Source organism: Chiroxiphia lanceolata, chromosome Z (genome assembly GCF_009829145.1).
Source record: "Chiroxiphia lanceolata isolate bChiLan1 chromosome Z, bChiLan1.pri, whole genome shotgun sequence".
Taxonomy (NCBI): Eukaryota; Metazoa; Chordata; class Aves; order Passeriformes; family Pipridae; genus Chiroxiphia; species Chiroxiphia lanceolata.
In genome coordinates, this window is record NC_045671.1 from 42,283,536 (window position 1) to 42,296,215 (window position 12,680).

Below are 12,680 nucleotides of genomic sequence, written 5' to 3' on the forward strand. Positions count from 1 at the left end.
ACAGCACAGAATGAATCTGCCAGAAAATAAGAAAGAGATGATGGGGTCAAGGTTTTGGATATTTTTATTTAATTTTCAAAGATTTATTTTATCTTTCAAGAGAAGGACTAGGGACACAAATCCACAGCCAAGAAGCATGTCCTTCAGTGCTGGACTAACCTAAAATGTTGACCAAGCCTTGAGCTGCTGTGCACATTTTGGTGGTGTCACTCCAATAACAGGATGCCTGGATTTAAGAGCGGAGAATGAAGCAGGAAGAGAGCAGAGCCTTCCCCTCAGAACTGACCAACAACTGAGTCATGGCTATAAACAATGCAAGTTCCACCTCAGCCTTTTTCCTGCACCCCAAGCACCAAAGGTTGGGAGCACTCAGAGAAAGTATTAGCAGCCTTGGCCTGGAGGAGGGTCCAGCTATCCATGCCTGAAATAAGGCTCTAGAAGCCAACATCAAAGTCAAAAAGCAGAAGACATTAAAATAACCAATGTGAAAATTTCAGAGAATTTGTATCAAGTGCACATAAAAACAAAAGCAAAGAGAAAACATGAAGGGAAAGAAAATGAAGAAAAATTAAACACCAGAAAGTACCAATTACATCTTAAGGGAAAAAAGGTTTGGGGTTTTTTTCATTAAACAGCCTTGAGGCAGCACAAGATAATAAAGCACACATATATGCAATGAAAGAAAATTGAACAGTTAGTCCTGACTCCTTTGAAACAATCACACAAATAAATAAAAGCCCACACCCAAAACACTGAGATCCATTTATAAAGGTAGTTTTATCCAAAATGAATGGAAGGACTTCACCATGCAACTCCAAAAGCAAGATAACAGCACAGGATGATCTTAGGTGAAAGAAAGACACCTATATTCACGTCAAAAGGCAAAAATTAACAGTGATTGATGTAGTTAAAAATGGAAGGACAGTGGCAATGCTGCAATACGTCACATAAAGGATCTACCTACAAACTACCTGCACAGGAAGAATAACGAGACCAGCAAGTAGCGTAATACCTGCCAGCACCTACGGATGTAAAAGATACTATCTATCCTTAGTATACAAAAGCATTCTCATAACCAAAATGCAGAAGTGACTAGTTGAAAGGAAACCAGTAGAACTTACTGCCCACATGGTGAATTATCAACATAGATGTATCCAAATTTTGGTAACAAAATACAAGTAAGTCTCATTATGTCTCTGCATGGCATTTCCAGAGTGCCTAAAACACTAAAATGACTGGTTAGTGATGTTGTCACTCTGAAAATTTTTTTCAGAGTACAGTCACAAAGACTGGCACAATGAGCCTGTCAACAAATCTGGAAGTTACTACCTCATCCAAAAGAGTAATGGAATATAATAATGAAAATGCAACTTGATACGCACCTGCATACCCTGGGATCATACACTGGGGAAAAATATACAGTCTAAACCCACCGCACAGCAGCAAAATCAAAATCCAAGTTTCACTGGATCCTATGCAGCATAGAACATGTTTCAGATACCTAAAAAAATCCAAGCTTCGGGATCCTTTCAGAAGAAAAATTCAAATTCAGATTCTGAACTGATTACATAAATTTACACAGAAATTAATGATGTCTCAGTTGTTTGTAGGTGTTTGCAGAGCTATCAAAGAACACATATGCAACAGCAAAACACTTCAGCCACTGAAACCAAACAACAACAGACCAGAAATACACCTTGATGCGTCTAAGTAAGAGATACTGAGTAACAGCTCAGAGTTCTCAGCAACAGCTCAGAAACAAGAGGCAAAAGTACTTATTAAAGGAAAGAAATTAAACTAATGGTTCATCCTTTTAGGGTGAATAGAACCAGATATACCTAATATAAGCATTTGCATGCCTGCACAGTGATGGGTAGGTATGGAGCGAGAAACACTGTTCAGGAAAAGCAGCTGTTTGCATACACTGGAAAGAGATGTTACTGAATTTACAGACTAGTAATAACTGAATAGCTCAACAACCAGAAGGAGTCAGCAGGAGATAAAAATGAAGACACCATATCTTCCTGGTATATCCACACAGAAAGATCAACCAGTCGAAAGAGATCAGCATTTGTATGAACAATGAAACTGAAGATGGAGATGTTTGGCTCCTGAAATAAGAAAAAAAAAAAAAACAAAGAGAGTGTATAAATAACAAAAAATGCTTAATAACCCTTTGTGGGGGAAAAGGGCAATGTAGTAGTAACACAGACTTAGGACATTCTGGATCTCTGAGGAGATTTTCTAAACAGACTAAGAGGAAAATATTTTGAATGCTATTTAATTTTATCTGAATTCATTCATAGAGAGAAAATTTCTATTAAGAATGACAGAAAAATTGTAAGGATTTAAGAAAAGCAGCAGAAAATGGTTTCCTTGGGATAGAAACCTATTTGTAAAACCAAATAAAGATGCAATGCTGTATCAAAAAGTACCAACAAACACAAAATATACAGCCAATTATTACTTTAAAATGCACAAGATAACTGTAAGAGTGGAACACAGGAGATTTAGGAACATAATCCCTTCAAAATTCAATGGGAACTCAAAATTACCAGCTTGCTGAGTGGTAGGATAGCATATAGTAATGAATGGCAACAGCTTGAAAAGTGGGAAGGTGGCAAAGCAGGGTGTCATACAAAGATTGTGAAGACTACACACATTTGTTCACTTTATGCCATGCAGCACTGACCTGGAAGGAAGAGTACGTGGGAGGTGAAATGTTCTGGCAATAAATTAAGATGAGGGAAAGGAATGATAAGACTCAGAGAGATGTGACAAAGCATTCATGAAGAAGCTTAGAGAACCATACAGTACAACCATACAGAACTTTTATTCACTGCATGTTTAGAAACAGAATATGAGCCTACTCTTCAACCTAAATTCTGATTTCTGCTAAAGAACCCTGACATTGTTAGGATGTTGTGAAAGAGATAGAACAGAAACAATTCTTGTGCCCATGTTTGCACCCTCCAAAAGACAGAAGAAGAGAATAATTACAAAGGAAAGGAAATAAAGCCCTGGAATAGAATCGCCATTGAAAAGATTTACCTCCAGCTCCACCCACCCCACCCCAAAAAACCCAAACAAACCAACCCACAAAAGCCACTACCACCAAACCCAAACCAAAACAAAAAAACCCCTCAGAACAACAAAAACCCTCAAAAAACAGAAACCTTGTTGGAGGAACTTATTTCACCACTAAAGGCCACTTTTTGGATCATTTCAGACCAGCTTTCATGAGAAAGATATAACAGATATTTCTAAGCCTCAGAAGTGGGCAATGAGAAAGACACATGGAGTGTACAATCTTGTTTATTCAAAAGAGATGAGAGAACCTATATCCATGTTTCCTTATAACTCTGAATTCCTTTTAGAGTTATCTGCACACTTAGCTCTGAATGGAACCAAGGTAAGATATATGTCATGCAGCTTCTTGTGCTAACATCAAAATAATTCCAAAGGGGCATAAATTTCACCTAATAAGAAGAAAATAATAAATAATTTTATCATCTGAATCTCTTCCACAGAGACAGTCTCACACTGCTGACTGTAGAAGAATTTGGGAGTTTCACAGCTGAGATCAAGAGTGGCTCCAATACTCTGTATAAATGATGCAAATGAAAGCAGTAGGAACTGTTTAAGATTTATGAAGGAGTAATGTAATTGATGAACTAAGTCATATCATATTATTTCCATCAGAAGAAAAGGATTAGTCCAAGAGTTTCCCATGCCGTCCTGTTTTAGAGTATCCAGCACTACCAGGAATTCCCATTAGTGTGAGCTTTCACAACTGCTTTGCAGTGTGTTTTGGAAGGAGCATTTTAGTGGTCAGGAAAGTCTTCATCATATTGCCATTTAACTCCTAGTTATCCATTGTTTTCATCTGTTTTCCCCACAACAATATTTCTTTTCTGGCTTCAACTCAGTTTAACTTTCCTGCAGTTCTCTAGGTGACTTGGCCACTTAGTAGTCACACTTAGGCTGCACACAACCCTCTCACTGTAAACTTCTGGCAGCTGCTCCACCTCTCACAACCTTTCCAACAGTGGCAAACCACTACAGCTTTCTGACCCCGCCAATTGCCCATTGCCATTTTCACTGACAACAAGAAGATGATTATGCACAGGTGCATCAAGTTTCCTCTGGCACTCGTTATCATACCTCTGTTTATCTACTGCCTTTTGTTTGAAGAATGTTTCTGTCTGAGAATCTGCTGCCACTGGCTTACACTGGCTGAACAGTTCAAACCGTTGGTCATGTTTCAGCCCTTCATTCTTGTAATTTGTTATTCAATGAATGAAATTCCATTCTCTAAATGCACTTAAAACTGAGACTTCTACTTGGTCAAAGACTTCTGCTACATGTCAAACATTAGGAACTCCACAAATTTACCTATTTCCGTAAAATGGATAAAAGGTTACCTAGCTATTTCTTATTCTGTTGAACCAAACTCAAACTCAAACCTCATAAATGGAAGGGCATTCACAGAAGAGAAGAACATAAACAAATCTGGAAATAGTTTTAGCAAGACTGATTTAACCAATCTGCTAAATGGACTTACCAGTAATAGGTTCCTTTCAAAATTTACAGATGTACAAAGTTCTATTTTAACCGATCCCTCGCTCAGACAATAACCTACCAATCAATCTTTTTTTTTTTGCACCAGTAACCAAATGATTCTCATGCAATTGTGCTCCATGATTTCCTTGTCATTTTTAAAGAGGCAATCCATCAGATGTTTTTCAGGAGTGCTCCACATTTCCTTCTCTGTTGCACTTACCCTTTACATATTTGTATTAATATAAACACAGTGCCACTAACACACGTGTTGCTGTCACCTAAATGCTCACTTGCCTCCAAGGCTTGAAATGAAGAGGGAAAGAAATCAGCTTTATCAAGTGTTACATATTTACATTTTGCTTTAAAACTGGTCCTAAAACTACAGTGACAATATATAGGTATTGAGGATTTATTCTAGTCATAGAGTTCAGGAACTTGTAAATCTGTTCTGGAGACCTCCAGCACACACCTTGACATTATTTTTATTGCCAACAGAAAGCCTCCATCTCCATCACCAGCTCTGAGCTCACACTGTTTTGGGCAGTATTTTCAAGTAGGAACATGTAGCAACAATATTCCTTAAAGAAGAAATAAAACCAGCTACTTAAATGTCAAACATTGAGCTGTCAACTGTGATGATGATGTATGTCCACTCCAACAGAGCTAAAATGAGCAAAGGAGTTTTACCTCTCCACCAAGCACCAAATCCCTCCAGCATGTTTTAGATCAATGGGAAATAAGTGGAGTCTCAAGGGACAGGAGGAATATCAGTTGGCTTACACAAGAAGGCTACTAATATGCGGAAATGATAGTCTACAGAAATGCTCTCTTGGTCAAGTCATACTCTATAACCCTTCTCACCAACAGCATCCTTTTTACTCTGCATAGAAAGATCACAAATTCCACAGACAGCAGTAGCATGTGACACATAAGGAGACCAGCCTTTCAGTACCACAGCAATCCCATCACAGCAGGCTGGCTGAATCCATAAAAAGACTGACAGCAACCTTCTCCCAGCTGCATGAGTTCCTGTCTGCATCCTGTTGAATCTCAGTTTTGCCTTTACCCATTCAGTTCAAGCACAAAAAACAGTACCAGAAAAAAAAAAAGCACAATGAACAGCAAGCTGACACCCCCCTGAGCACAGCTAATGATATCTCCCTCTGTTCCACTATCCACAAAACTGTAGGAAAAGGCCAAAAGCCAAACAACTCCACAGCGGAAGAATGCTGCAGAGAACAAGGTCATCCCCAGTGCCTTAGGACCTTGAAACAGTGAGGAGTTTGTTCAGTAGAACTGGAGGTGAACAAGTCCTGCGCTTGTTCCACCAGCCTCTGCCAATCTGATGCAGGAGAAAAGTTTCATCTGATCCAACATCTGATATTTAGTTAACACTGACCACAAGGAGTAAGACACACCAACAAGTACCAGAGAGTTTTACAAGCACTGGAAGGCAGCGTGGCCACTGTAGGAAGAAAAGCGAAGCCTGAAGGGAGAGCAGGAACTTGCTCTGGGTTAGGGAAAGACGGAACACAGCTGGGGATAAAAAAAGTAGCCTGCAAAACACTGGTACTTCAGAGTAAGCATGAGGCATCACTCCTCCTGTGGGGCACAAAAAGCAGTGAAATAAGTAGAACAAGTAATCAGCTTTTTGCAGCCTAACTGTGGCTGCAAAAGTAGAGGCATCTTCTGTTCTGCAGTATGCAGATCACCATCTTGCATCCTTAACAGGGATGTGATCCTTCCGACTCACCTTGCAATTAAAGTAATTAGCTATTGAAGTTCTGTCTGAATTTGCCCTGTAGTCACTACTGGCTCTCCGCCCTTCCAGCCAAACTTCAGTGAAATAAAAGGGTCTGAAATTTCAAAAGAGTTTTTGAACAAACCCCTCCCCCAAAAAACACCCAAACCATGAAGTAAACACGTTCTGCTCCAATGCAAAGTTTCCTGGCTGTGAGGATTGACCATTGTGATTTTCCCCAAACAGCAGCAACCATAAAACAGCAAGACACACTAGTAACCATCAGTGGGAGAGAAACAGCACCAAAGTGGAAGAGGACCATCTTACAAACTTTCTACTCTGATTGCAAGGTTAGAAAAATATCCCTTATCAAGAGTAACAGTGCATATGAATAAAAACAAGGAAGTCAGACACAAGTCCTGGATAGGGATTAAAAAAACAACAACAAACCCCACAAATCAGGGTAGTATGTCTTGACCATGTGGAAAGCTTGCGTCTCTTCTAAAAGGTGGAAGGAAAAGGGAGATGTGTGGCTCTAGAATTGAGCATATTGAGTGGATTTTGTTAAAAGGTGCCTTGCTGCCCACAGTTCTCTCACTCTGGTAGTACATTAAATTACTTTAGCAAACCTACCAAAGGCCCTCCACACCCTCCAGAAGTTCATCTGTCAAGCACCACAGAAGAAAAACCATTCTGATTATGCACTATCTACTTTGAAAAATTGTACAGTAATGGGAAGGGATTTACAGTGCATAAACAACAGTGCCAGAAATAAGACTTCACCAGCAGCCTAGCTCTGGCAGAGCAAACAGATGTATTTGTATTTGTCTCTAGATGAGGCAAAGTTATTTTCCACTGGCAAAGGCTAAAGTTCAGGGAAAAAATGGAACTGGGTGTTTCACTTAGTAGTTTTCAATGCATTTGCTGCTGCAAGTAATTAAATTTAATGAAGATGTTGACATACCATGTACTGGGAAATTCAAAAAATCTTCTAGTTCTGACCCTGCATGTGTGTTGTGATGTGTGCTGGTATTAGTGATAGATCCTGTTTGGTCTGCACAACAGTGAAAAGCATAATTACTGAGCTTCAAGGGCACACAGAAAGTGTGCTGCTTTCTATATGTTAAGAACTGGTCACCAGTAAAAAGGAATGGTCTTGTACAACACCAGCATGTCTTCTGACTGAGAAGACATTAGAAATCACATTCAGGTCTGCTTAGCTTTGCACTTTACTGTTTTACTTTAACAATTCAATATTCTTAATCAGTAAAATTAAAAAAAAACCCAAACAAACTATTATTTTGAATTATTGCACACAGTCATGATACAATAAAATTTATGAGGCTCCAAATCTACCAGTCATATGAATAAACAATGCAGTTAGGCCAAAGGGGTTATTTTCACAAAATAAAGGGCTACTCAAAGAAGCCAGGGCAATTTACAGCAAGTATTTTACATGCTCCGAAGAATCTTTTGCCATGGGTGAAGTCATAGCATGAAACTGTTTATCAATTTGTTGAGTCATTCTGCTTTGTAGACTTTATGACAACAGGCTGCACTTCTGGGATTCTCCAGCTAATAGGAGGAAGGCAGCACACCCCATCCACAGACCTCAAACACAAGCACGCATGGATAACACCAGTGCTAACACAAGCAGTGTTTGTGATTTCTCCTCAGCTCATGATCACTTTGCACTGAACACATTTTGTTATTTGTGTTTTCTCATGTTCAGTCACACAATTCTTGTGTCTGCCTTGCTTGCAACTCTTCCTTATTGAAAGAGATGGGAGCCCTCTAATCTTAATGCCTTGACAGTGCAGATTATGGGATTCCATTGCCTTGTACTCAAGTCAACAGGAGCAGAGCTGGCACTGGAAACCCTGTGACACACACTGACACACAGAATGACAGCACCATCCATATATCCAAACCACCCATCATGGGGAGAGATTGGTATGAATGCAAGTTCTGACTCTCACAAAGACTTGAAAGAACATGGAAACAGCCTGTGAGGAGATTCATCCAATCATCCTAGCAGTTTGCAGTATTTCAATTTACAATGAATTTTTAAGTTCTCAAGACTGTTAAGCAACATTTTACTGCAAATGGCAAATAAGTAAATCCAAATAAAATCCAAGCCAATCATACGTGCAAACAGTCAATCCCCACCATTTCCTTCTTGTAAGATGAAAAATACCTATAAACTATGAGGAGAGCAAAAGAGCCTTTTACCACAATGGCAACCTCATCATTTCAATAAGAGTTGGACATCACAAACCATTCTGTGTCCCTATGCTATGCAAAACAAAAAAAATTGCACTCATGATCAACATTTGTTGGGGTGTTTCTAAGAAAAACAACCCCACACCAAATTATCATCACCTCCAGTCCTCTCCCACTCAAAAAAAACCTGAGGGTTTTACCTCTGGTTAGAATAAGATACAATGAAAACATGTTCCTTATTTATCGAAATATTACCCAATAGGCAAAGAGGTGTAGGATAAAAAAGTAGAATCTTCAAATGAAGTTTCTGCAAGAAATCCTTCTCTGTTAACCCACCAGGACTGCCACAATCACCTTCTTACACTACTGCCCTGAGAGAAGCATTAAATTCACTGAATGTTTGTTACATGGATTGAAGAGGTTGTTATGCTTTCTAATAACACCTTCATTAGAATTATAGTTGCCAAAAGATTCAGCACCTACTCCACTTTAGCTTCACTTCCATGCAAGGTATATTGAGTATCCCAAAACATCGCTGAGATACACAGTTGAATACTTCAGATATGTTTGCTCTTACCAAGACAGAACTGAAACAGATGAGCCACAGAAACTTAAATCCGTTCACATCTTTTAATGAACATATCAATGTAAAGGAACAAAAGAAATGTTCTAAGTAAGGCCCCTCAGGGAACAATTTTTGCAAGGGGGGAAAAAAGCATCGGCAGTATTTCCACTGGGCTGCTGTCCCAGAGTAGTTCTATTCAGACATGCACTCTGCTGTTACAATTCAGTCCCCTTTTCCCTCTCCATTTTTACAGTGCTCAGCAATTGACAAGATGAGTTCTGCTAGCTCCTCAGATCTCCCCAAGCCATCCTGCTCTATCTCCTATTCCAACCACAATATTCATTCACAGGCAGGAACAGATTCTGTCTGCAGCTATTCCAATGATACCAGTCTGCTGCTCACCTACCAGCCTACAAAACAAGCTCCTAACAATGTAACACAACCTTTTGTCTGTCTTTCATCCCAGCCCTAATTCAATTCTGCATCCTTGGTGAATTAACTTGATCACAGTTCACAATGCAGGTTTATTTATACATACTAACAGACAAAATCCAACTACACTACAGCACATGAGCCCTTTTTAATACTGGCTCCAGCTGGACATAACCGTGCCCATCACACAGACCTGCATTTCCTGTTTTTAGGACCAGTATTTTATCTAGTCTTGCACACTATGTGCAACTCAACAGGCCTAGGCCACAGAGACATTGAATTATTCTCTTCTAAAAACCAAAAATATGTGATGTCATAAGAGCAGCTATCACTAACTTGATCTGTAGCCAACTTTCTAATGTAAAAAAATTATTTAAAGCAAGTGATTCCTTCTTCAAGCAATGCTGAAAATGCTAACACGATTATTATAACACCTGTACTTGTCTGACCAGCTCCCCAGTGGGTGGCTTCTATTATTGTCAAAGTGACTTAATCATTAACGCCGTTTAAAGATCATCAGGCTAATTGGGACAAATTCTGCCTTGGTTTCAGGCTGTATCACAGATCTAGGTAACAGAGTCAACTTAAAGAAGTGCTTTCATTAACAGAGTCATCATTTTATGTATTTCCAGGAAGAGTTCCTAAAGGCTGTAGAATTATCTTCTACAAGACCTGCAGCTGAATTTTAACTCCACTAATCATGAGTTTGAGCTCCTTGGGTAAGAAAAAAAAAAAGAGTAACTGAACCATCCTTACCAAAACTAAGTATTGCCCTTCTGCTTCTCTCAACACACCATTGCTAACGAATTACTGTTAACAGATAGGAAAGACTAGGACAGCCACTGAAAATTATTTTCCACTTCTTAAGTCAGTAATCAAACATTTTCTTTTAAAAAGCAATCAAAAAGAAGTAGAACATATCTCAAGATGTACCTGGCTTATTGGATTAGTTTAAGCTAGCATTAGCAAAACCTCAGCAAGTCTTCAATGCACTGTTCCAGACAACCCTCTGACAAAAGATTGTCTGAGAGCAGCTGGTCAAAATCTTCTGTTAAGATTCTGATTCTGACCCCAAAAGTGACTTGCTAAACCACAAGAATACTCTTCATGCCTTTTTTTTTCTTCAATAAAGTATTTTTATGCTGATTACTTATTTATTTCAATTCCTTTCAGCCATTTTCTGAACTTCTGTATCTTTCAGTCTTTCTCATTTCACTTTTTTTTTTTTTTCTGGTGAGAATGAAAAAGTGGTAAGGTGGGAGACTAAAAATGATTACTGATAATATTTACCTTCCATCCTTAGTTTACCAGCAACCCAAGCAGCCCAACAAAATTGCTGCTGAGTACTTAGAACCACTCAAACTTACGGAAAAAAAGGTATTTTCCTCTCTTCTAATACACCCTCCAACAACTTCAGTTCCTTGAACATCTGCAGATCTGACCCTTTTATTCATAGTCATCTACATTCTCCTCCCATATCAATAGAACTCATCCAGGAATTTTTTTTTTTCAAAGAGCTCTTTTCTTAATTGGCAGGAGGTGACACCCAAAGATGGTTCATAAACTACTTCTTAAAAAGCCTTAAAGCTTGGTGTGATACCATACAACATCTCTTGCGTGAGTCTGCATTTTCTCTGTTTAAATAGTATCCCTTCCTCTGCCATTTTTTAAGTATCTTCAACATACCCTTCCAGTACAAGGGGATTAACACCTTTCAAAGGAAACATTGAAAAGAAAACTGTTCTAAAGTTCTGCACATGAATTTTAATATCTGAAGGTACTTCTGGTGTCCTCTGTAGAAAGGACAAGAAGAATAATTGCTTTTACTATCATTACAGGTTCACATTTTAAGCTTAATCATGTGGTTTCTCAAAAGTGCTCTACTAACAGGATTAGGTATTAGGAAAAAATTCTTTACTGTGAGAGCAGTGAGGCCCTGGCACAGGTTGCCCCATCCCTGGAGGTGTTTTAAGGTCAGGCTGGACAGGGCTTGAATCAGCCTAGTCTAGTGGAAGGCATTCCTGCCTATTGCAAGGGGTTGGAACTAGATGATCTCCAAGGTCCCCTTCCAACCCAAATCATTCTATGATTCCATGAAGATAAAGGGGTGTTTTTCAGGAGCATCAATGGAATTATATGGTCCCTCTCTCACTGGCTGTCAATAAAAGCCACAGCTTTGAAAATTTTCTACAGTTCAAATCTCTGCTAAGAAGTAAAGCCAGCAGTGATATATTTCAAAGTCAAGTGGTGTGGTGACAGAACAAGCTAATGTGGTATGAAATGGTGAGGATCTAAAGCAAGTCCCTTCCTACACCACCATGTTTACTCTTAGTTTTGATGCAACTTCTGTTTTTTTCTTAACGACCAAATGAAGATGCTTTCAGTGCAAGCTGCCTGCTGCAATTTTGTTTGCAATAAAAATATTAAGTGGCACCTTAGACAATTAAATTCTTGTTTTGAGGCACCTCTTACCATTAGAGTCCTCCACTTCTTCAGCAGGAGTGTGGTTCTTGGAGGTGTGGTGGGCGTGTGAGGCTGCAAGGTTGACAATGCGGGGTCTTGGTAGTGTCAGTGCTTTCCCATGCACTTTCAAGGAGTGCTCTTTCAGCTGGCTGATAGTCATGGTGGAAAATGAGCAGGAGGAACATTTGTAGGCATGTTCACCTGGGTGAGCGAAATACAGGCAAGTCATCAGCTCACAAAAGAAACAAAATGGGGCCCTCACAGTTCTCTTACTGAACTTGGCAGTAAAATTCCCATGGACTCTTCAGTGAAAGACTGATCCCAAAGAGAACAAGCTATGCATATCTCCTTGTTGGAGCAGTCTGGAGTCTGTAGGTGTAGACACTTGCTTTGGACCAAAGTATCACTTTCTGACAACAGCAGATCCTTGCACAGTGACTGATGTCAAAAAAACAGAGACTAGACTCTCAGCATGCCTGTGTTGCATGGTATGGGAAGAAAGACTCTGGGATGAAAATGGAGTCACTTTTAACTATAGCACTTCCAAATTTCTTTGGGAATACAGCAACTAGAGATGGTGAAGTCAACTGTCTCTGCATGCAGCAACATCCAGCGTCATTATTAACGAAGTAAGAAGGACACCACAAAATGCTAACAAAGGGCCCTCCAAAAAAAAAAAGGGAAAAACAAAGA

General features: G+C 39.3%; 1 protein-coding gene across 3 annotated transcripts in view; it reads right to left on the reverse strand.

Moving 5' to 3' along the window:
* ZNF462 (zinc finger protein 462) overlaps positions 1-12,680 on the reverse strand; it is a 91,921-nt gene that overhangs the window by 23,807 nt on the left and 55,434 nt on the right. For 2 of the 3 annotated variants that reach the window (XM_032674969.1, XM_032674970.1), the window contains exon 7: positions 11,997-12,188. The exons of the other annotated variant lie outside the window; for it this stretch is intronic. In XM_032674969.1, the coding sequence (XP_032530860.1) occupies positions 11,997-12,188 (192 nt within the window). The remainder of the gene's footprint in view (positions 1-11,996; positions 12,189-12,680) is intronic. 3 annotated transcript variants of the gene reach the window in all.